Raw genomic sequence first — 26,251 nt, forward strand, 5'->3', positions numbered from 1 at the left:
GGGTCTGAATTTGAAATCAGCAGGGAAGCTACTGCGGCTGCGGTCGCAATAATTCTGAAGGAAGGGAAAGATAGTTCTCTCTGTTCGGCATACAGACCTATTTCTCTGTTAAATACAGATACTAAGCTTTTTGCCAAAATTCTTGCGGGGAGACTCAAGGGGGTTATGCACGTCTTGATTCACCCCGACCAGGTAGGCTTTGTGCCCAACAGAGAGGGCAAAGATAATAGTTTAAGGGCAATTCTCCTGTTACAGACCATAAGGCAGAACGAGTCCCCAGGTCTTTTCCTGTCAGTTGATGCTGAAAAAGCTTTTGACAGGGTAGACTGGGGGCTCATGATGGAGACTCTTAATGCCATGGGAATAGGAAATAGGATGTCCCGCTGGATTAAAACACTCTACCACCACCCTACAGCAAAAATAAAAATTAATGGAACACTATCGGACCCTTTCGAGATGAAAAATGGGACAAGGCAGGGATGTCCCCTGTCTCCCCTTCTTTTCATTCTTTCTTTAGAGCCTCTGCTGTCTACCATACGTAACGACCCCGACATTAATGGAGTTAGAGTAGAAGAGGAGGAACATAAATTATCGGCTTTTGCCGATGATATTTTGTTTTACCTAACCAACCCGGCCAAATCTATCCCAAAGCTCTCCAAAGTGTTGCAGCAATACGGTGCCATTTCAAACTTTAAAATTAACGAAACTAAATCGGAAATTCTGAATATTAATTTAAATAAAAAGGAGGCGGGTCGGGTCAAGGAGATCTGTGTGTTCCCCTGGACCAAAGAATTAAAGTATTTAGGAGTCAAACTGGCCAACACAGCCCAGAAGATGTATAAAATAAATTATGTTCCCTTAAGAGCGAATTAAAAAGAACGGTTAATAAACCCATGTCATGGATCGGACGCATTAATATGCTGAAGATGGTTGTAGTCCCAAAAATTCTTTATAAATTTTTACTACTCCCCATATCCCTCCCTCAACAATTTTTGAGATTCCTTAATTCCTTGTTACTAAACTATGTCTGGAAAAATAAGAAGCACAGAATATCCCTCTCCACCCTAAAACAGGGAAAGTCACTCGGCGGTCTGGCAGTTCCGGATATCAAAAGTTATTACAAGGCGGCGGTCTTAGCACGTGCGGTAGAATGGGCACGGGATAGGACGGACAAAAGGTGGGTGCAAATTGAGAAAGCACTAACAAGTAAATATTTGAATAATATTATTTGGATCCCCGCACAACACAGAGTACTAGACCACAATACACATGATTTAACACGGGACACTTTAAGAATGTGGGACAGGACCCTGACACAATTAGAGGGGAAATTTAATTCCCCATTAATGAACCTAAAAGAAAATCCTTATTTTGCACCAGGGGAAAATAAAATTGGAGGGAATTGGATCAAGGCAGACACTGTTCACTTAGGGGATATTATTAAAGAGGGAGAGATAATGACCTATGAAGATTTGAGATCCAAAACGGATTTTTGGAACCTGGATAGGTGGCATTACTCCCAGTTGCATCACTTTGTGCGGCACCTCCCCCGCCCATTACGGACGGAGGCGGAGCTAACCCCACTCGAGAAGATTTGCAAATCTAAGAATACAAAGGGCACTATCACTAAATTATATGGGTTATTGGTAAAGATAGGTTCACGGAGCGAAGCACCCTTTATAGGTAAATGGGAAAGAGAGTTAGGAACCACAAGAGGGACAAACAGTTTTAAGAGGATTATGCACCTTACCCATTCATCCGCAATCGATGTACGAACTGCCGAAACAAATTATAAGTGTATCTCAGGGTGGTATATTACCCCGGATAAAGCAAACAAATATAAAGCGGATCAGACCGCAGAGTGTTGGCGGGGCTGCTCAGAAAGAGGCACGATGGCCCACCTTTGGTGGTCATGCCCAAAAATACAAACTTACTGGGACATAATTCTGAGTCAAATTAAAGTAATTACGGGCAAAGATTTAAAGAAAGACCCCTGGGTCGTGCTCTTTCATTGCAGCCAAGAGGGGAAAAAAATATATAAGCAGTCTTTACTTCCTCATCTTCTAAATGCCGCTAAGAAACTTATACCCAAAAAGTGGCAGGAGACGGAAAGTCCACACGTCTGGAACTGGATAGACGAAGTGGAGGAAACGTACAGGTTGGAAGAGTTAAAGGTTAGTCATCTAGAGACGATCGGTGGACATAGGGAGAAATGGGAAAAATGGAGGGATTACAAAAAAACATGGAGTTATGCAGAAAGAGTTAGGGTACGCTATTAACAAGCCATATGTCAGCAACATGGAAATTATAGCTTACCTGGATATGGTCATTTCCTAGAGCGATTTACATACTATTCATGATCGATGAACGTTTGAGACGGTTTTAGCTCGAGAGGGAAAAGTTAGGAGATTCCTGGGAGCCAAGAGGGGGGGGGGTGTTAAAAATTTAGAGCCACAACGGCAAGCTATAGTAATAAGCTACTCTCGCATTTGTACTAGTATTGGCCTATATTTAAAAAACAAACAAAAAAAAAAAAACTTAAGGAGCATAGTTCATATACCACATATGATGCAAACCACAAATCGAGACGTAAGAAGCATCAAATCATGAGCTGGTCTCTAGGATTTGGTAAAAGCTGAGGTGGTTAAAAGAAAAAAAAGAAAAAAAAAAAAAAAAAAAGTCATTATGGTATTTTGAGAAAGACATCTTGGCACTGTATAAGGTGCAGTACCATAGAAAATACCTTTTACCATAGGGTATACAGCTCCCCGGTGTACCAGTATTCACCTGCTCTTCTTTCGTCATCCGGGAGGAGAGAGTGAGAGAGAAGAGATCCCGCTGAGGAGGAACGGGCTGAACACGTCAGGCGGGAGGAGAGAAGGAGAGAGAATAGCCAAGGTCACCTGTCATCGGCTCGCTCCGTGCAGTAAGAAGGGACGGGCTGAAGATGTCAGGGGGGAGGAGAGGAGGAACGAGAAGAGCCGGCCCGCTGCTTACAGTAAAGAGGGACAGGATGCAAATGAGGCGAGAAGAGGACGGATCAGCAGTGGCTTTAAACATAACGGTACCATAATTTTTAACACAGTAATAAACGGAAACACTGCAGCAAAGTATAGGTTTGAAAAAATAGATTTTTAATGAACTTTGACTAGGGCTTACTTTCGGGGTAGGGCTTATATTGCAGCCTGCCCCGATAATCACGCTAGGGATTACTTTTGGGGTAGGGCTTACTTTCGGGGAAACATGGTACTAGCAGCTGAGAAAGAGTCTGCCCTGGATTAGGCCAAGGTTTATTATGCTCCTAATTCTACTATGTCTGTCTATAGAGATTGGTTGCCCAAATCTGGAAAAAAATGCTATTCATCAATTAGCACATTTTGAGTTTGTTATTAGCGCTAGGAAATTATTGGCCTACTTTACTAAACCAAAATATAACCCTACCTCTATACCTACATAGCAGGTGTTCACTGCTTTTGTGTTCTTCTACACTTCCTTGTACACCACCACTGTAACTTACTCAGATACAGCCATAGGCCAATATTTATATCTGGTTGATTTTCCCAGAGATTGAAAGACAGAAAATAGAAATGCTACACACCAGAAGCCAGCCACTATATAGAGAGGTAAAAACATGGTTTTAGCCTGAACTTCTCTTGACTATGCTCCTCTGAAATTTTTTGCCCTGCTTATGGGGCAAAATCTGTCAGTGGAGCATAGCCAGGAGGCGTTCAGACTGAAGCTGTATCTTTGCCTCTCTATATAGTGGCTGCGTTCCGGTGTGTGGTGTTTATATATTTTGTCTTCTGATCTGTTTCAGCTAGCCTGGATGAGCGTGTTTACTTAAAGGATCACTAAAGGATTTTTTTTTTTAGCTGTAATTCTGCTGTGATCTCCACACTTCCTGCTTGTCTGGCTCCTTATAACCACAGTACTGGGAGCTTTTCATGGTGGTCTAAGCTGTCATTACTGTGTGTCTAAAACTCCACAGAACCAATAAGATTAATTTTAAAAACAAAACACTGCCCTGGATTTGTTTGTTTTTGTTCTGTGTGTCTCTTTACTTCACAGAAACATGAAACCAGTTTAAAACCGAAAGTGAAACTAGAGGCACATTATATGATTGAATTTAATCTATTTTTAATCATTTTTAAAAGGAATCAGTTAACTTGTATGTCTCTATACCCTGTAAAGAGTCATTTCAGCAAAAAATGTTTTTCCTTTAGTGACCCTTTAATAGAAAAGGCTTACTGTACATGATGCATTATGTAACATTTCTGTTTTGTGTCTCTAACATAATGTAATGTACTTTTATTTCTCAATAAAAATGCCTAGTCTCTTCCTGATCAAATGGGGACTTCTAAAAAGGTGTACGTCTCTGTAACAATTCTGACTAATGTCTCTGACATAATCCAATGCAATATTTGCTTCTGGGTAAAAAGTGCCCTACCTTTCCTTCTTCAAATTTGGCCAACTCAATGGGCATACATTATGTGTAATATTTCTGCCTCATGTTTCTGACACAATCCAGTGCTTTTTTTTCCTGGATAAAAAGATGCCTTGTCTCACCCTCTTCAAATGCTTCCTATTAAAAAGGCTTAGATGACATACATCATGTCTCTGTGATATAATTTTACCGCTTATCTTCGACATAATCCACTGCAATTTTAATTCTGCATAAAAATGTGCCTCTTCTCTCAAAGTTTAAACGTGGCCTACAAAAAAGATTTGCAAGATATGTGGTGTTTTTCTAAATATTTCTGACTCTCTGGCATAATCTGAAGCAGTTTTTATTTCTGTCTCTCCTTCTTCAAGTCCTGCTTCCAAAAAAGACTTTCATGATGTACAGCATCTCTGTAATATTTCTGCTTTGTGTTTTTTACATAATCTACTGTATTACTTATTTATTTTTCTACACTGATCTACTTTACAATTTACCTTACCCCTATCTTTATTTCCTCTGTGTTAGACCATTGTCATTGATTTCAGACTTAGTCTTGGGTATTAGTGGCCAGGAGATATACAGTATCTCACAAAAGTGAGTACACCACATTTTTGTAAATGTTTTATTATCTATTTTCATGTGACAACATTGAAGAAATTACACTTTGCTACAGTTTAAAGTAGTGAGTGTTTAGCTTGTATAACAGTGTAAATTTACTGTCCCCTCAAAATAACTCAACACACAGCCATGAATGTCTAAACCTCTGGCAACAACAGTGAGTACACCCCCTAAGTGAAAATGTCCAAATTGGGCCCAAAGTGTCAATATTTTGTGTGGCCACCATTATTTTCCAGCACTGTCTTAACCCTCTTGGGCATGGAGTTCACCAAAGCTTCACAAGTTGCCAATGGAGTCCTCTTCCACTCCTCCATGATAACATCACAGAACTGGTAGATGTTAGAGACCTTGCATTCCTCCAACTTCCGTTTGAGGATGCCCCACAGATACTCAATAGGGTTTAGGTCTGGAGACATGCTTGGCCAGTCTATCACCTTTACCCCCAGCTTCTTTAGCAAGGCAGTGGTCATCTTGGAGGTGTGTTTGGTTTCATTATCATGTTGGAATATTGCCCTGCAGCCTAGTCCCTGAAGGGAGGATATCATGCTCTGCTTCAGTATGTCACAGTACATGTTTGAATTAATGGTTCCCTCAATGAACTGTAGCTCCCCAGTGCTGGCAGCACTCCTGCAGCCCCAGACCATGACACTCCCACCAAAATGCTTGACTGTAGGCAAGACACACTTGTCTTTGTGCTCCTCACTTGGTTGCCGCCACATACGCTTGACACCACCAGAACCAAATACATTTTTCTTGGTCGCATAAGACCACAGGACACGGTTCCAGTAATCCATGCACTTAGTGTCAGGAAAGACGTTTCAACAATCTCCCCAGCAACCTGGGTGTCAGAAGAATGCCTGTGCACAGAAGGGCCATTTGGCGCATGCGCAATAGCGGCACACAGGTGCACAGGCAATAGCGTCACACGGGCGCACGCAGGAGCGAGCGCCTAGTAACAGCACTTGGCGCCAAGATTGGCTATTTAAAGGGAACTGTTGCCTTGCTGCCTTGCTGTCCGGTCTACAGCAATCCTGAGACTGCTATTCGTGATTCTGATTGCTTGACCTGTTACCTGATTTGGCTTATCCCTGACCAGTCCTGCTTGCTGCCCGCCTCTGATCCCGGCTTGTCTTGACTCAACTTCTGCTGACCCTCCAAACCTGATTGCTGCCCACCTGATTACTGAGCCTGCCTGGACTTTGACCATTCTCTGGATTCTGTTTTCTTATCTGATCTGCCCGCCTGTGTTTGACCCAGCCTGTCTTCACCTACCAGTCTCCTGGACTACCAAGCACCTCCTTGCTGTCTGCAGTTTCAAGCCTTCTGCCTGTATCCTGCTCCGGGACTTCAGAACACCTCCCTGCTGTTGCTGCATCCAGCCCTCTACATCAGCTTTACTGCTTGGCAATTGTGCCCCTTTGTACTTTTGAGCTCCTGTCTGCTCTACCAGGGGTTCCTGAGTCAGAGGTATACGAGAGGCCACTCCCTGCATATTGGGCTCTACCACCAGGTACGTGACACTTAGTCTGCTTGTCTTCAGCAAATTGTTTGCAGAATTTCTTTTACATCATCTTTAGAAGAGGCTTCCTTCTGGGACGACAGCCATGCAGACCCATTTGTGGCAGTGTGTGGCATATAGTCTAAACACTGACAGGTTGACCCCTCACCACTTCAGCCTCTGCAGCAATGCTGGCAGTACTCATACGTCTATTTCCCAAAGACAACCTTTGGATATGACACTGCGCATGTGCACTCACCTTCTTTGGTCGACCATGGCGAGGCCTGTTCTGAGTGGAACCTCCTGTTAAACCACTGTATGGTCTTGGCCACAGTGTTGCAGCTCAGTTTCAGGGCTTTGCAATTTTCCTATAGCCTAGGCCATCTTTATCTAGAGCAACATTTCTTTTTTTGCAGATCCTCAGACTTCTTTGCCATGAGGTGCCATGTTGAAATTCCAGTGACCAGAGAGAGTGAGAGAGATACCACCAAATTTAACACACCTGCTCCCCATTCACACCTGAGACCTTGTAACACTAACAAGTCACATGACACGGGGAGGGAAAATGGCTAATTGGGCCCAAGTTGGCATTTTCACCTATGGGTGTACTCACTTTTGTTGCCAGCAGTTTAGACAGTAATGGCTGTGTGTTGCATTATTTTAAAGGGACAGCAAATTTACACTGTTGTTATACAAGCTGTACACTCACTACTTTACATTGTAGCAACGTGTCATTTCTTCAGTGTTGTAACATGAAAAGATATAATAAAATATTTACAAAAAATGTGAGGGGTGTACTCACTTTCATGAGATACTGTATGTCTCTGATCTAGTAGCTCAATATTTGATGCTCCACAGCTCCTTACATGGGTTACCGGGGATAATAGAAGGGAGATATAACCGTCAGAATTTTAAAATTACTATATCCTTATTGTATTGTTGTATTGGTGAATACTGATTATTCTGTAAGCCTAGTAGTGATGGGTGGGCTATGAACACATAATACAATAGCCTAGTTACAGGCTGTATGTTATTTACATAGGGCTATTGGCCTTTACTCACCTATTATTACTACTCACCCTTACTAGCTTCCAGTAGTTCATACATGATGAACATTTAGCTAAATGACTTTGCTTTACAATATACTCTAAACAGTTCACATAGGGAGCAATGCATTTTCTCCTGTCTACTTATTTTGCCTGCCCTAGATAATACACTATAAAAGACAATGCATTTAGTGTGAACAAGTCTATAGTAGCCTTACCCTCTTTGTCATACCCTCTGCTCAGAACAAAGATAAGTTGCACATAACCTTCTATCCACTTGCAATTGCACATATGCAGATTTAAGACACAAGGTGGAAAAGAATACCTAATTATTTTAGGGTCAGTCTCATGATGCACATGTGTAACAAACTGAAAAAAAAGTATGAGTATGGTATGAGGATAATTGATGTATGGTATGGAAGTATGGTATGATGATAATTGATGGATTGCAATGACCCTCTAACTAAAGGGATACTAAGCTTTATTCCTTGTCCTTTGGAAAGCATGATTTTGAAAAAGTTGTTAGGACAGATCTATGGCAATGCACATTTTTAAAAGTTTACTAATCTCTAACAATGACCAAAAGGATACGACAATGACAGTAAATGGGAAATTACATTTTACTACCAATTAAAAAAAAATAACCACTAAAATAATCATACGGCAGTGATTAATACATCTGTTGTTAATATTGTTTTACAGGAGTTATACATTGACTTGAGTGAAACAGATGATACCAAAACCAAATCTTTTCATTTTGCTATGACTGGAAAATCCTATCAAATAATTGTGAACCATTTCTACTCATTGCTGCCAAAAGTAGGTAAATAAAAGTAAATAGAGAATTTTGAATGTGACGGGAGTCACTTTTGGCTGCAGGGTGACCAAGAAAATAATGAACACTGACAATATGTCTTGGATTACTTAAAATGGGACAGTAATAATTAATCACAATATCTCCCAGGATATATATATATGTAAAGGCTATTCTTGGTTTGTGTTATTCTGATTTCAACATGTTAGTTGAGAGAGATGATCACATTGGCCTCTGTACAATGTAGGAGACGGGCCGACTCCTACTAGAGCTCCTGCTATTGTGAGAAGATGTCCTGTGTTTAAACTTATGATAATGTATCATCTTCTGTGCGAAGCTTGGTGACAACAAGTCTGACCTGTAGTGAAATCCTGATTTAAGGGATTAGTTAATTAGCTCATGTTAATTAGGTTTCTGGTCACAGGTGTATTTTCAGAGTAATATGAGCAGGAGGTATGCACCTCCTCTTCTACTGTATAAGACTTGTATTCTGGTTCTAATAAAGAGTCTGGTTCCTGCTTGAGCAGAGCCTCATCTCGTACTTGGGGGGGAATTATTCCTATGGGTTTCTTGTTCGGCGGATTGAAGTGTTCGGTAGCTGCCTTTGTGTTCGGGAATGGAATGTCCTAAACGACTTTAACCCCTTTCATACTCGTGTTGTTGTTACAGATGTGGTATGACCAAAATAAAAACAATAAATATGTAAATTAAAACAATAATAAAGTGCTCATGTGCATCCAAGTGCTTTGTAACACAGATATAATTGTCCGGTGGTATATAGGGAACAACACTAGTCCCACTTTAAATAGCAAAAAGTGCTATTGTGCAACTCTGTGTATGGCATGAAATATTACAGCGGCTGGTTTTGGAATGGTGTATGCTTCCTCCTAGGCAGATAGACTGCCTCTCATACCATCCTGGCCCCTCCCCTACATGTGTTCAATACAGGGTAATCATATTTTCATCAGGGAAAATTAACGAATCAAACGAAACAAAACAAAACACATTTTTTCATCATGCACATGTCTACTCATATAAGGGTCTGATATGAATTTTGGGGGGTCCCCACGCCAATTTTTTTAGATTCTGGTATGAAGTTCCCCTTAAAATCTATACCAAACCCTAAGGGCCTGGTATGGACTGGAGGGGGACCCTACACCATTTTTCATCTATATTGCCGAGAGTCGGGAGCCGGGAACCGGCAGTACATTACAGCTTCCATCAAGTTTAAATTATATTTTTTCCTTTAGAAATGTAATTATTGCTGCGACACGTCGCACAGATGCGCCACTTTACAGGCAGACTAAGGGGACCCCCAGGCACGATATTTAAAGGAATATTTAATTTTTATTATTTCACTTTAAACATCATAAAAATCACTGCTACTTTAAAAACAAGCTTGTTTTGATTGATGGGCAGTACCCAGGTCCCCCTACACTTTTTATGACAATAACATGCATCATATAAGCCTTTAAAATGAGGAGTTTGTATTTTTCATGTTCCTGTCCCATAGACTTTAACCACTTACAGACCGGAAGATTTGGCTGCTTAATGACCAGGCCATTTTTTGCGATATGGCGCTGCATCGCTTTAGCTGACAATTGCATGGTCGTGCGACACTGTACCCAAACAAAATTGACTACCTTTTTTTTCCCACAAATAGAGCTTTCTTTTGGTGGTATTTGATCACCTCTGCGTTTTTTATTTTTTGTGCTTTAAACATAAAAAGAGCGGCAATTTAAAAAAATATATATATATTTTTAACTTTTTGCTATAATAAATATCCCCAAAAATGTTTTTAAAAAACAAACTTCTTTCTTCAGTTTAGGCCAATATAAATTGTTCTACATATTTTTGGTAAAAAGAATCGCAATAAGCGTATATTGATTGGTTTGCGCAAAAGTTATAGCGTCCACAAACTATGGGAAAGATTTATGGCATTTTTATTATTATTATTTTTTTTTACTAGTAATGGCAGTGATCTGCAATTTGTAGCGGTACTGCGACATTGCGGTGGACAGATCGAACACTTTTGTCAAATTTTTGGGACCATTGACATTTATACTGCTATAAAAAGGCACCGATTACTGGCAGGGAAGGGGTTAACACTAGGGGGTGATAAAGGGGTTAAATGTGTGTTCCATAGATGTTTTCTAACTGTGAGTGGATAGGACTGACTAGAGGAGGAGACATATCATTGTTTCTACTTAGTAGGAACAAACAATATGTGTCTTCTCTCCTGACAGAAAAGGGATTTGTGTGTTTATACACACAAATCCCTGTTCCTGCTTTCGTGCACACCAACGCGCGTAGCCAGCGGTGATCACACCCGCCGGCAACGCGCATCGGGTTCCTTGCTATCGACATACCCATACAGCGCTTTGCGGGAACAAACAACTTTGATGCTGTATATTGGCGTGAGCCAGTCGGCAAGTGGTTAATAGCGTTCGCATCTTCGCTAAAATAGGCAAAAGCCTAATAGCAAATGCCACATCAGCATGAGCATGGTTGTTTCCATAATATTAATGCCTCAAATGCAAAATAATATTGTATAGCATTAAAAAAAATCAAACACTAGTAAATGTATTTTCTACGTGTGTTCGTGCTCAGCTCAGTAGCCTAGTGATCTGCGCTCCTAGCTTGGAAGACTCAGGCCATGGGCTCAAATCCCACTATCAACTCCTAAAAGCTTGCGTTGTACTCAGCAGCATATGCTAGAAATAGGCTAATGCCAATTAGTCAATGCGCATCAGTTTGGTTGATTCCATATTATCGCTTACTATGCACATATACCCCCTTCCTACCCAGGCGAAATTTCAGCTTCCGGCACTGCGTCGCTTTAACTGACAATTTCGCGGTCGTGCAACGTGGCTCCCAAACAAAATTGACGTCCTTTTTTCCCCACAAATAGAGCTTTCTTTTGGTGGTATTTTGTGGTATTTGATCGCCTGTGCGGTTTTTATTTTTTGGGCTATAAACAAAAAAAGAGCGTACATTTTGAAAAAATACACAATATTTTTTACTTTTTGCTATAATAAATATCCCATAAAAAAAAAAAAGAAATTCTCAGTTTAGGCTGATACGTATTCTTCTACATATTTTTGGTAAAAAAAAAAAAAAAAACGCAATAACCGTATAGTGACTGGTTTGCGCAAAAGTTATAGCGCCTACAAAATAGGGGACATAATTATGATTTTTGATGATGATTTTTTTTACTAGGAATGGCGGCGATCTGCGATTTATATTGGGACTGCGACATTGTAGCGGACACCTCGGACACTTTTGACACATTTTTGGGACCATTCACATTTATACAGTGAACAGTGCTATAAATATGCATTGATTACTGTATAAATGTGACTGGCAGGGAAGGGGTTAACCACTAGGGGGCGGGGAAGGGGTTAAATGTGTAGCCTAGTGAGTGATTCTAACTGAAGTAGGAGGGGGGTGACCGATCTGTGTCCCTATATACAAGGGACACAAGGGACACAGCATCGGTCTCCTCTCCCTGACAGGACGTGGATCTCTGTGTTTACACACAGAGATCCACGGTCCTGCTCAGTTACTGGGCAATCGCGGGTGCCCGGCGGCCATTGTGGCCACCGGGCACGCGCATCGTGTTCCCAGTAATGCAACGGGTGCGCTTTGAAAAAGGCTGGTAGTATAGTGGTTAAATACATGCAATGTTAAGTAAGTACAGTATTCAATAATACTATGGTGTGGAATTCCAAATATCACACACTAGTTAACATGCAGGGGGGGTAGTTAAATTGTTTGTTGTTGTTTTTGATTTGCTTGTGCACTGGAAAAATCAACACAGCTACCTTAGGTGGGTGGTAGGTTGGCTGGGATTTGAACTCATAACCTGAGTGCTTTGTAAACATCAGTGCAAACCACTAAGCCATTGTGCTAAGTACGCTGAGATATGCATAATAATGTAGTATGATTTAAGAATGAACATAAATAATTACTGCTTTATAGTCTCATAAAAAACAAAATTAACATTAAAAAAAACACACACATATAACAGATATGTAACTGTAAATGTCCAATACATGTAACTTTACAGAATAGCGGACATTACCCTTTAATACTCTTTCTTAACTGCATTCATTAGCAAAAGAAGAAAACAAACAAGGAATACTAATTGGAATATACATAAATAGATACACACAAGGTAGAGCACATCTCACATAAAAATATTTTATTCACATTCATGTGATCATGGCTGCAGTGTAGTTCTAAACTTGGTATCAATTGGCACTTGCAAATTTGCAGGTATGCCAATTTGATATTTACAAAAGCATGTTTGCCGGTATTAGCATGTTTTTTTCATTTGCATGTTTGCCTAGTTGAAGTCTTAATTGGGCATCAGTAAATGCAGAGGGACCAATAATTCCAGTTTTTCTTAGTAAATCAACCACACACTCTAATCAGCTAATTAATTAAAAACACCTGTAAAGGTTTCCTGAGCCTTTAAATTGTCTCTCTGGTTCAGTAGGTTACACAATCATGGGCAAGACTTTTGACTTGACCATTGTCCAGAAGACAGTCATTGACACCCTCCACAAGGAGGACAAGTCATATAAGGTCATTGCTAAAGAAGCTGGCTGTTCACAGAGTGCTCTATCCAAGCATATTAATGGAAAGTTGTGTAGAGGGAAAGTGTGCTAGAGAAAGGTACACAAGCAACAGGGATAACCACAGCCTTGAGAGGAGTGTGAAGCAAAGGCCATTCAAGAATTCATGGTGGATTCACAAGGAGTGGACTACAGCTGGTATGAGTACTTCAAGAGCCACCACACACAGACGTATGTAGGACACAACTATCACATTCCATGTGTCAAGCCACTCCTGAACCAGAGACAACATCAGAAGCATCTTACCTGGGCTAAGGCGAAAAAGGACTGGACTACTGCTCAGTGGTCCAAAATCCTCTTTTCGGATGAAAGTACATTTTGCATTTAATTTGTAAATCAAGGTCCCAGAGTCCAGAGAAAGAGTGAAGAGGCCAGTGTGAAGTTTCCACATTCAATGAGGATTTTGGGAGTCATACATCTTCTGGTGTTTGTCCACTGTGTTTTATCAAGTCAGTGCAGCCCTTTACCATGAAATTCTAGAGCACTTCATGCTTCCCTCTGCTGTCCAGCATTATGGAGATGCGGATTTGTGACCTGCCCACACTACCTAAAGTACCAATAGCTGGTTTAATGATCTTGGTATCACTGTACATGATTGGACAGCAAATTCCCCTGACCTAAACCTCAAAGAGAATCTGTGGGGTATTGTCAAGAGGAAGATGAGAGACACCAGACCCAACAATGTAGATAAGTTGATGGTTGCTACCAAAGCAACCTGGGCTTTCATAACACCCTAGCAGTACCACAGACTGATCACCTCCAATGCCACGCTGCATTGATGCAGTAATTCATGCAAAAGGAGCCCTGACAAAGTATTGAGTGCATACTATACTGTATATGAACATACAGTACTTTCCAGTAAGCCAAGATTTCAGAAAAATACCTTTTTTATTGGTCTTATGTAATATTCTAGTTTTCTGAGATACCGAATTTGGGTTTTTTATTAGCTGTAAGCCATAATCATCGAAATTAAAAGAAAGACATGCTTAAAATATATCACTCTGTGTGTAATGAATCTATATAATATGAGTTTCATTTGTTGAATAGAATTACTGAAATAAATGAACTTTTTGATGATATTCTAATTTTTTAGATACACCTGTATACAGGGCTGTATAAATTGACGCAGTACCTGTAATAAATAAACAAATAAATAAGTTACTGTAGGGATGGGCTAAAAGAAACCAAAAGATCCCAACTTAAGAAGTGCTCTGTTGAGCTTCTCTCTTCCTTTTAGCCCACCTCACCACATCCTACCTGGCTGTAATGTTTTTTCACCCAATGAAATCTGAAATCTTTTCTGTAGGAAAGCTGCACTACTTACATAGTTACATACAGTAGTTACATAATAGGTAAGGCTGAATAAAGACAACAGTCCATCCAGTTCAACCTGTGTAGGTGTGTATGTATAAAAATAATTTCCCATTTCCCTGTATATTGTTTTTGCTAAATTGCACGACCAAGAGTCTTTTAAAACTATTCACATACGTTTATTACAAAAAAACAATTCTGTCCAGTTTAAACAAATCCTAATAGAAATGTCAAATTTACTTGGTAAATCTATGAAATATTTTATAATGTGGTTACAGATTCTTCTTAATGGAACCATATTTGCAAGAATGAGTCCAGGACAAAAGTCCAACCTTATTGAGGAATTTCAGAAGATAGAGTAAGTTTTTAATTATTAATAATGTAAAATATTTAATGTAAAATAGACAGTTATACAGAGAAAAATAACGTCTATGCCAGGGGAATATGGAAAGCATAGGTTTTTACAACTATAGCTCAACTGCATTTGACTTGCCATCTCAATTATTTTGCAGATATAAAGGTATGTAAATATGTATACTGTGCAATGCCCTGCTGCACTGTATTTGCACATGCACACAGATACCTATGGATCTTGCCATGTGTGCATGTGTAATGGCTCTCATAGACTTTTTTCAGATTTCTGGCGGTCACTATTTAAGGGAATTCTGTCAGAGCTTGGTATAAAGCATGCTGTTCACACTGTGGGTGTGTTTGTGATCCAGATTTCTGATTTGTTTCACCTGTTTGAACTTGGATCATAGGCGTGCAGCGCTTCCGGCTTCCCAGCTCTCCTCTGCTCTACAGCCAACTGCTGTGGGGGATGTTTCAGGATGGAGAGTGGGGAAAGGGGGTGGTGCAGCTTAGGCTGGAGAGAAAGGGTCTCATGGAATGTCTGTCCTCAGTCCCTATGTCTGTCTCAAAAGTGAGACATCAGAGGTTAGTTTAGCCTGAAATTCGCCAAAGCCCCCCAATGGGGCTCTTAAAACAATTGTAAAATAATATTGTAAAAAATAATAAATAATAATATTGTGAAAAATAATTAAAAAAATTAAATTGTAAAAAAAAACAACTAATGACACCATCCACTGCCCTATAGACATCATTCACTGCTCTTCTAAAACCGTCCTCTGCCCTACTGACACAGTTCAGTCCCCTACTTACACCATCCACTGCTCTACTGACTGACACCATCCACTCTCCTACTGACGTCAGCCTCTACTGATATGTCCATTGCTCTACTGACTGACACATCCAACTGACTGACACATTCACTGTCCCACCTGACACTAACGTCTGCCCTACTGATAAATCCACTGCTCTACTGACACTGTCCACTGATCTACTGACACCATCCACCATGTTTTAATACATGTTTACATTTATTAATAAGAGTGTGTGCGTTTTATATATAAAAGTGAGGTATAAAGGTAGAAATGGCACTACATTAATTAATACATAGATACAGGGGTAGATTCAGATAGATTAGCGGATCTTTAGATCCGCGTAATCTATCTGATTTACGATCCGCCGGCGCAAGTTTGAGAGGCTAGTGCTGTATTCAGAAAGCACTTACCTCAAAACTTGCGGCGGCATATCGTAAATCCCCCAGCGGAATTCTAATTCCACGGCTAGGGGGAGTGTAGTATTTGAATCAGGCGCGTCCCCGCGCCGATTTAACTGCGCATGCCCGTCCGCAAATTTTCCTGGCCGTCAGGACGTCATTGGACGTCACGATTGGCGAAAAGAGCCGAAAAGAGCCGAACGGCGATGCGCAGGCGCAGTATAGCGCCGACTCGCCGTTCTGCTCCTTTCGTGACGCAGCTTACGCGACGGGGGGAGCTGTTTTTTTGTCAAAACGTCAATCACCAGCATGTGAGGAACGCCCACTCCCGCGGGACTCGCAACCCCGGGTGAATAGCTGTACGAAGGTATGTACAGCATCAAAAAAAACATAACAGGCATAATCGTATTGTAATGTGGGGGGCCAGTGTAATTAGAGAAAGTGTTTTTTTAGGGTGAACCTCCCCTTTAAGATATTACTAGATTGCAATACATTTAAATACTGCTACCTGTTTATTATTACCTTTACTGAAGTATAACGATGATTACATTGACTGAATGATATACTATGTACTATTCTACTGACTTTCTATTATTGATTACATTGTCATTATATTTGTGCAACCTTTCATTATTATTACAATAAAAGTTTGTAAACAAAAAAAGAACTGAAACACTGCAGATTCTGTGGGTGGATCTGTTGTCTGGAGCTCTGTGGGTGGAGTCGTGGTGTCAGTAGACTCCCTGCCCACCTCTATACTCCCCTTACACTGAATTCTGCTATGATCACTAACATCCAGTCAAAATCCAGAAAAGTAACCACATGACTTCAGAAAAGGAGAGGGGGTTGGGAATTAAAAAATAATGCCTGTCTCCAAGCTAGTGCATGAGATATGTATATAACCCGTCACTCACAGCAAGGGGGCGAAACGGACCAAGGTTTTTCTCTGTAAGTCCGTTTTATCTCACTGAACAATAAGGCCACGTACACACTCCCGGATCTCCGCTGGAAACGATTCGCCGGATCGTTTCCAGCGGAGATTCCTCCTCCGGATTTGGATCTGATGGCGTGTACACACCATCGGATCCAAATCCGTGCGGAATTCATCCGTGGTGACGTGTCGCGCCGTCGCCGCGACGATGACGCAGCGACGTGCGCGACGCTGGAAGGTAAGTACTTCCACGCATGCGTCGATTCATTACGAAGCATGCGAGGGAGGGGAGCGGATGGATTGATCCGGTGAGTCTGTACAGACCACCGGATCAATCCGCTGGAGCCGATTCAAGCGGATAGATTTCTTAGCATGCTAAGAAATTTATATCCGCTTGAAATCGATCGGCCCAAGGAATCTCCGCGGATAAATATCCGCTATGCCGTACAGACGACCGGATTTGTCCGCTGGAACTGATCTGCGGATCAATCCCAGCGGATAGATCCGGTTGTGTGTACAAGGCCTAAAAGAGTACTGCTCAGAGCTGGTTTAACTCTGTGTGGCAAGACTGGGCACAGATGATAGGAAATATTTTACTCTACATTGTTAGCTAGATTCACAAAGACCGCCCTAACTTTACAGCGGCCTAGTGTATCGTGTTTACACTACGCCGCCGTAAGTTAGCGAGGCAAGTACATGATTCACAAAGTACTTGCCTGCTAAGTTACGGCGGCGTAGCGTAAATCAGGCGGGCGTAAGCGCGGCTAATTCAAATTCGGCTGAGGGGGCGTGTTTTATATTAATGGGGGGTGACCTGACGTGATTGACGTATTTTCCGTGTACATATCCCAGTGTGCATTGCGGCAAAGTACGCCGCACGGTCGTATTGGTTTCAACGTGGACGTAAATTACGTCCAGCCCTATTCATGGACGACGTAAAACTTTCAAATTTCGATGCGGGAACGACGGCCATACTTAACATTACTATTCCAGCTATTTGATGGAATAACTTTAGGCCTGAAAGTGCGTTACGTAAACGGCGTATCTTTACTGCGTCGGGCAAGCGTACGTTTGTGAATCGGCGTATCAACTCATTTACATATTCTAGGCCGACCGCAATGGAAGCGCCACCTAGCGGTCAGCCTAAAAAGTACACTTTAGGATACGACGGTGTAAGACACTTACACTGCTCGTATCTGAGCCTAATTTAAGCGTATCTGGTTACCAGAATACGCTTAAATTTGCGTCGGCGCAGATTCAGACTTAGGCTGGCGTATCTACTGATACGCCAGCCTAAGTCTTTCTGAATCCACCTATGTGACAGCAAAAAAATAAATAAATTCGGGATACATCCACTTTAAGCACAGGTGCACTTTATTACACTTCATACGAATAGGGTATATCCACTACCCACATTATTTGCATTGCACTTTATATTTATGTATTAATTAATGTAGCGCTATTTCTACCTTTATACCTCACTCAATCAATTATCTCACTTAGGTGAAATAAATTAAGTAGGGGCAGCTGCTTAAATAATTAAGAGTGTCAAAACCCCAAAATCACTCACATGCAATATTTGTTTCCATTGCGCGGATTCATTCATACCATTTCATATATATATATATATATATATATATATATATATATATATATATATATATACATATATACATATATATATACACACACATACATGTTTGAGCTTTGGTGTGCACACCGTAATGCTATAGACTGCACACACCTATGACTTGGATTATTTTACACTGATCCTTGGTTCTTTCCCTTTTTTTGTGTAATTTAGCCCCTGACAACTGTGACACAATTCTGAATATCTTTTCATGCTTCTAGTCTGTTAAAAATTCACAATGCACCATTGTTTTATTTGGTAAATAAAAGGGTATTTTACTAAGGTGGACTGCTGATATCTCTTTTATTATTTAGCTATTATGCTGGCATGTGTGGAGATGGAGCAAATGACTGTGGGGTGAGTAATGTTTAATATCAGTCTTATGTCAGTCTGTAGTAAGATTCTAAAAGCTATATGGGTATTTGGCTTTCAGGTTATCCATATCGTTCATGGGCGTCCGCTCCATAGGGCAAGGGAGGGCGTTCGCCCCCCCCTGGAGCCGCGGCCGCCTCTCGCACATCGCTGGTCCAGGGCCGCCTGCGCCGCGATTGTCACTGTCTCTGTGAGTGGCATGTCATGTGTCTGTGCGCTCTTGTTGTCTGCACAGTCCTGCACTTGTTCCGCTCCGCTCCCGCCCCTGTTTGCCGCCAGCCAATAGATGATCGCGCTCCTTCTAACTTTACAGCCCCGCCCGGCGCTCGTCCTGGCGGCGTGACGTCATTCACGCGGGAGGGGATCATCGTGGAATGGATGGAAGGAGCAACAAACTGCTCTACTGCCTGCACCAAGAGGAGCCAGCGCTGCTGTTTAGGCAAGTTCAGCACTAGGCTAGCACACACTTGGCTGGAATAATAACACAATCACAATTTCACATAGCTAATCGTGTATGTACTAGGTCCATTGGGAGTTAGCATTGGTGCAAATAGATAAAACTTCAAGCTTTTAGGATGTAGACAGATGTGTATACAGATGTTTGCCAGTTCACTTATTGAAAACCTGTTCTGTAAATGTTTTTAGGCTTCTAGTGTGTTGAGCCTCTGAGGCCTTTCTCCTTCTGAAAATTCATCAGTGACCAGTAAAATCATTATTTTGAGGGGGGTATGTGAATATGAAGACTGTGATCTTTATAATATGCAGCGTGGGGGGGGGCGGTAAATGTCCTGCACTGGTCATGGTAACTTATGTATTAATGTCCTGTGCACTGTGCAGGACATTTACCCCCCTCCCCCCGCCGCTATGCTGCATATTAAAAAAAATCACAGACAGTCATCAAAGTTAATAATCTTCAGACTGCATCATTCTGTATGCAGTCTGAAGATTATTAACTGTGATGACTGTCTGTGATTTTTTTAATATTCAGCATGACGGCGGGGGGGGAGGGGGGTAAATGTCCTACACAGTTGCACTGGTCATAGTAACTCATGTATTAATGTCCTGCACTGTGCAGGACATTAATACATGAGTTACCATGACCAGTGCAACTGTGTAGGACATTTACCCCCCTCCCCCCGCCGTCATGCTGAATATTAAAAAAATCACAGACAGTCATCACATTCACAGTTAATAATCTTCAGACTGCATGCATGCAGTCTGAAGATTAACAGTGATGACTTTCTGTGATTTTTTTAATATGCAGCATGGAGGGGGGGGAGGAGGGTAAATGTCCTACACAGTGCAGGGTGCTGTGTAATGTAAGGGGTCCAGTGATGCAGGGTGCTGTGTAATGTAAGGGGTCCAGTGATGCAGGGTGCTGTGTAATGTAAAGGGGTCCGGTGATGCAGGGTGCTGTGTAATGTAAAGGGGTCCGGTGATGCAGGGTGCAGTGTAATGTAAGGGGTCCAGTGATGCAGGGTGCTGTGTAATGTAAGGGGTCCAGTGATGCAGGGTGCTGTGTAATGTAAGGGGTCCAGTGATGCAGGGTGCTGTGTAATGTAAGGGGTCCAGTGATGCAGGGTGCTGTGTAATGTAAAGGGGTCCGGTGATGCAGGGTGCAGTGTAATGTAAGGGGTCCAGTGATGCAGGGTGCTGTGTAATGTAAAGGGGTCCAGTGATGCAGGGTGCTGTGTAATGTAAGGGGTCCAGTGATGCAGGGTGCTGTGTAATGTAAGGGGTCCAGTGATGCAGGGTGCTGTGTAATGTAAAGGGGTCCAGTGATGCAGGGTGCTGTGTAATGTAAAGGGGTCCAGTGATGCAGGAGGGGGGACACGTTTAATCCCCACTAGCGGTCGAAGAAAGGGTTAAATGCGACTGTATCGCTGCTGTCGAAGCGCCCCCCCCTGAAAAAATTTCAGCGGACGCCCATGATATCGTTGCTTCATATATTGAATGTCCAGTTTTACTGGAAGCTCTTGCTGGTCCGATATGTACAGTAGTTTCTTATCCTTACATGTTTCTGTATTTTAAATACAGAAACAGGCAGTTCCTATACACTTGCTAAAATCTTTCAAATTGATTGCTAGCTGGGAGATTCAAAATAAAATCTTTGTGCCACCAGCATCCATTTGGACATGCAAGACACACACCAAAGATGAACTCCCTGCAATAAACTTAAGGGCATGGATTAATTTTTTTTTTCAATAGATTGCCTATCTTTTAATTTCTGTGACAGTGCGCCAATTTAGGCAGTATGGCAATAAGGACAAGTCTTATTAAATTATGTCAGAATACTGTTACCAGGTTTGCAAAGAAGATATTTTAAGTTGGAGGAACATGACTAGCTATAAATTAGAAAGGATTCCAAGGCTGTGTGGTCGTGGAGAGGAGAGCCGAGCCTCAGCCACAGCAGTACCCCAGACTGGAGCTGAGCAACGGACGGACCGTCACCGACCCCTGCCTGTCTGCCTGGCCTGACTGAGTGTGGACTGGAACCGCCCTGCTGCTGTGTGTGTCTCTTTGGAGTCGTTGGATGCCTGTTTCTGGTTTGAGTCTGAATCATCCACTCACCTCTTGGAGCGAATGTATTTTGGAATTGCCACTTCATCATATATGCCTGGAGTCAGTCTATTCGGGAAGACTATAAACATCCCAGTGCCTAATTAGACCGCTGTAATGACGGTCATACATATGTGGTAAGGAGACTACATCTCACGATTTGGGTGTCCTTTTGGTGAAAGAAGATTTTCATCTTATTTTATTTCACCTCATCTTGAAGTATATCACTATTTATGGACTTCTTTCTATTCACTTTAATTTGATGTGGATCACAGTATATGGATTTCATTATTCATAACTTGGAATTTCTATGTCACAGTTGTTTGCTTTTCACCAATTTTATTTCACACATTTTTTGGTTATATCATTGTTCACTTAGCGCTGTACCTTGTTTTTATTTAGAAAAACACATCATATTACTTTTTTTTTATAAAAGATAAAAGTTGAGGTAGCACTAAGTAAAATATAGCCAACTTGTCAAGCCTTATAATTATGTGTGCATGTAAAACAGCGACCAAGGACTGTGCCCTGATTTTCCGTAGGCAAAACTTTATTAGCCCCTACAAGTCATCAATTTTGAGTTATTTTATATCACATAGTGGACCAAAAGCTCTTTTAAATGAGATGTCAGGGTCTTTAGACCCCTGATGTCTCACCTAAACATCACACCATACTTCCATACCTCGAACTACCTGCCCTCCGTACCTCTATCATCAAGGAGGAATAGGGGAACTTGCTGTGATAAAGATAGGTAGTATAGATTCTGACTTGAACAAAACTGTGTTTTATTCTTGTCCATTGTCTCCACTTCTGGAAGCCAGTTTTTCCCAGCTGGTTGCTTTCTGGACATGGAGCAGTAGTTCATACACCAATGTATGTTTAAGATCCTGCAATGCAGGTAGAGAACTTCAGAAGAGCCCTCATGGTACCCTGGGCCTTATACATGCTGAACAAACAGGTTTTCCTGATGTATGAATCCTCTGGCAGTAGCACAAAATGCGGGAAATGCAAACATGGGTCTAGATTCTTTTTTTTAATGTTTGTTTTGCAGATCCAAAAGGAAAGCTTTTCTGGTTATCTTCCTGGTTTTGCATTTACCAAGGTGAATGTTCTTTCCTGATAAGACTCCTGATAGTTGCTCCATAGGCTGATGTATCATTGGATCTGGGGAGTCAGGAGCATCCCTTGTTTTCAAGGCTCTACTACATTTATGCAAGTTTTCTCTTTGGATGGCTTCTTGAAAATGGGTGGGAGCTGAGCTTAGTCCCTAGCTTTGTTGGATGTGCAGTCCTCCTTGCTAAATTTTGGTGCAGATCTAATTTCTATTACCTGTCTACAGCTAGTATGGGGAGTTCCTATGATACTTACATGATTTTGTCAGACTTACTTTGTGGGATTAAATCTTGTTTCTCTATGTGGACTCAAAAATTTCCAATATCCTTAGGGTTTTCCCTTGGCAGACATTGCCTTGACTAGATGAAGGTCCAACCGGACATTCATTCCATGCATGGATCCCTTTTTTCTCTTGAGCATCATAGGATCAGGTGAGCTATGGTTTATGGCTTTCTCTAACCTAGCGTAACTCTGGTCCCCCTTCTATTAAGAAGTTATTCTCAGGTTCTGTCTGGTTTTAGTTCTAGAGCTTCTAGGTACCGCCGCCAAGTACCTGGTACCAGTGGCGGCCCGTCCATAGGGACGCACGGGCGCCGCCCCCCTCCTACAGTCACAAAAAAAAAAAAAAACGGGCCCTTTAAGAACTTTTATTCGGCTAAAATGTCATTTTGACATTTTAGCCGCAGTTCTGGCGGCCGTCTATAGAGGGCGCTGCAGCGCCACCCCCTCTCGCAAATAACACACATTCGTGCATAAATGCACAAATGTATGTTATTGCTGGTTGCCAGCGCTGCCTGGTCTATTCAGATAACCGGATGCGGGACGCCGGTTACCCGAATAGCGGCAGCTGGTTGGCTGAGGGGAACTGCCTATCAAAGCCAGCGGCTCTGATAGGCTTTTCTCCGGCTCTCAGCTGTCTATACTCTGAGCGCAGGCAATCTGCGCTCATTGTATAAGACAAACGGCCGTTTCAGCCAATCAGGTTCCCGGATTCTGGTTATCAGGAACCTGATTGGCTGAAGCTTCACCACAGCGGCAGAAGACATCGAGGGAGCACATGGAATCCTCAGGTAAGTGCTTTTTACAGGGAAAGGGGCACAGTGACATCATGGGGCACAGTGGTGACAAAGGGCACAGAGGTGACAATTGGCACAGTGGCATCATGGGGCACAGTGGTGACAAAGGGCACAGAGGTAACAATGGGCACAGTGGCATCATGGGGCACAGTGGTGAGTGACAATGGGCACAGTGGCATCATGGGGCACAGTGGTGACAATGGGCACAGTGGCATCATGGGGCACAGTGGTGACAATGGGCACAGTGGCATCATGGGGCACAGTGGTGACAATTAAAGGGCACAGTGGTGACAATTGGCACAGTGGCAAAAGTTGAGGGGCACAGTGGCTGCGTTTGATGGCATGGCACAGTGGTGACAATTGATGGCACAGTGGCTGCGTTTGATGGCATGGCACAGTGGTGACAATTGATGGCACAGTTGCTGTGTTGCATGGCACAGTGGTGACAATTGATGGCACAGTGGCTGCGTTTGATGGCATGGCACAGTGGTGACAATTGATGGCACAGTGGTTGCGTTTGATGGCATGGCACAGTGGTGACAATTGATGGCACAGTGGCTGCGTTTGATGGCATGGCACAGTGGTGACAATTGATGGCACAGTTGCTGTTTGATGGCATGGCACAGTGGTGACAATTGATGGCACAGTGGCTGCATTTGGTGGCATGGCACAGTGGCTGCGTTTGATGGCACAGTGGCTGCGTTTGATGGCACAGTGGCTGCATGTGATGGGCACAGTGACGCTGCAATTTTTTTTTTTCCGTTTGTGCCCCCCCAAAAATTTTGAGCACCAGCCGCCACTGCCTGGTACCTGGTCACGTGACATGCTCTCTGACCTGTGGAGCTAGCAGCCAGGAACCTGTACGTTTGCTACGGAGGTAGCAACGGATCCAGACGACCCACTACTAACCGCGGATTTAGCTGTGACATGTCTGCAGGCACTTTTAAAGTAAGAGGCTTTTGGCTTTTCCGTGTGTTTTTTAATTTTGAATAAAACAGTATTACACTATTGTATTTCCCTTCGGTTTTTTCATATATCCTGACTGGAATGCCAGGAACGAGGGGCCAAATTCTCAAAAAGTCTGCGTAACTTAAATTTCAGCAGTTAAGTTACACTGACTTAAAATTTCTACCTAAGTGCCCGATCGTCAAAGCACTTAGGTAGAAATTTCAGGCCGTGTAACTTAAGTGCCGCCGTCGTAAGGCGGTCCTCCTCTCCTGGGGGCGTTTAAAATTTAAATGAGGCGCGCTCCCGCGCCGGCCGTACTGCGCATGCGTGTGACGTAATTTTCCCGACGTGCAGCGCGCGAACGTAATTAACGCCGGGCGGCTTTGAGAATTTCGACGGGACACTAAAGTTGCGACGGGTGAAAAAAAAAGATGCGCCGGGAAAACAAATGATTATAAAAAAAAATGACAGCATCGCTCAGCATGCATTCCTGAGAGGGTGAACTCCATGCCAATTTTCAAAGAAAAAAACGGCATGGGTTCCCCCCCCAGGAGCATACCAGGCCCTTAGGTCTGGTATGGGTTGTAAGGAGACCCCCCCACGCCGAAAAATTGACGTAGGGGGTCCCCCTACAATCCATACCAGACCCGTATCCAAAGCACGCTACTGGGCCGGTCAGGAATGGGAGTGGGGACGAGCGAGCCAGGCCGCATGCCCTCAACATGGGGGGGTTGGGTGCTCTGGGGCAGGGGGGCGCACTGCGGGCCCCCCCACCCCAGAGCACCCTGTCCCCATGTTGATGAGGACAGGACCTCTTCCCGACAACCCTTGCCATTGGTTGTCGGGGTCTGCGGGCGGGGGCTTATCGGAATCTGGGAGTCCCCTTTAATAAGGGGGCCCCCAGATACCGGCCCCCCACCCTAAGTGAATGGATATGGGGTACATCGTACCCCTATCCATTCACCTGGAGGCAAAAAGTAAGTTAGTAAACACACAACACAAGGCTTTTTAAAATAATTTATTATTCTGCTCCGGATGCCCCCCCTGTCTTCGTTATTAGCTCAATTACCAGGGGGGGCTTCTTCTTCCACTCTCCGGGGGTCTTCTTCCACTCTCCGGGGGTCTTCTCCGCTCTCCGGGGGGGGTTTCTTCTTCCGCTCTCCGGGGGGGGGCTTCTCCGGACTCCGGGGGGCTTCTTCCATCTTCTCCCCTCTTCCGCTGTTGACTCGGCGAACCCCGGTTCTTCTGCAGCTCTCCGGTGCCTTCTTCTTCAGCGCTGGCTGCCTGCTATGTTTGTGTGTTAGCTCGATTTCAAACAGGCAGCCGGCGCGGTCTTCTGTGACGTCAGGGTCTTGTCTTCTGTTCTTCCGATGTTGACTCGTCGCCTGTTGTCGCTGTAATGATGGAAGCGCGCCTTGCATCACATTTATATAGGCATCACCGTCCCATCATGCTCCGGTAGGTACCCACGTGGTGGGTGCACGTGGGTAGGCACCCACCACGTGGGTACCTGCCGGAGCATGATGGGACGGTGATGCCTATATAAATGGGATGCAAGGCGCGCTTCCATCATTACAGCGACAACAGGCGACGAGTCAACATCGGAAGAACAGAAGACAAGACCCTGACGTCACAGAAGACCGCGCCGGCTGCCTGTTTGAAATCGAGCTAACACACAAACATAGCAGGCAGC

General features: G+C 42.9%; 1 protein-coding gene across 5 annotated transcripts in view; it reads left to right on the forward strand.

Annotated features, from left to right (window-relative positions):
• The window catches only part of LOC120936832 (probable cation-transporting ATPase 13A5), a 153,259-nt gene that overhangs the window by 92,420 nt on the left and 34,588 nt on the right, over nucleotides 1-26,251 (forward strand). For 4 of the 5 annotated variants that reach the window (XM_040349535.1, XM_040349534.1, XM_040349532.1 and 1 more), the window contains 3 exons: nucleotides 8,306-8,422; nucleotides 14,647-14,726; nucleotides 18,805-18,847. In XM_040349535.1, the coding sequence (XP_040205469.1) occupies nucleotides 8,306-8,422; nucleotides 14,647-14,726; nucleotides 18,805-18,847 (240 nt within the window). The remainder of the gene's footprint in view (nucleotides 1-8,305; nucleotides 8,423-14,646; nucleotides 14,727-18,804; nucleotides 18,848-26,251) is intronic. The other variant, XM_040349533.1, reaches the window with a different exon arrangement.

Source organism: Rana temporaria, chromosome 4 (genome assembly GCF_905171775.1).
Source record: "Rana temporaria chromosome 4, aRanTem1.1, whole genome shotgun sequence".
Classification (NCBI taxonomy): Eukaryota; Metazoa; Chordata; class Amphibia; order Anura; family Ranidae; genus Rana; species Rana temporaria.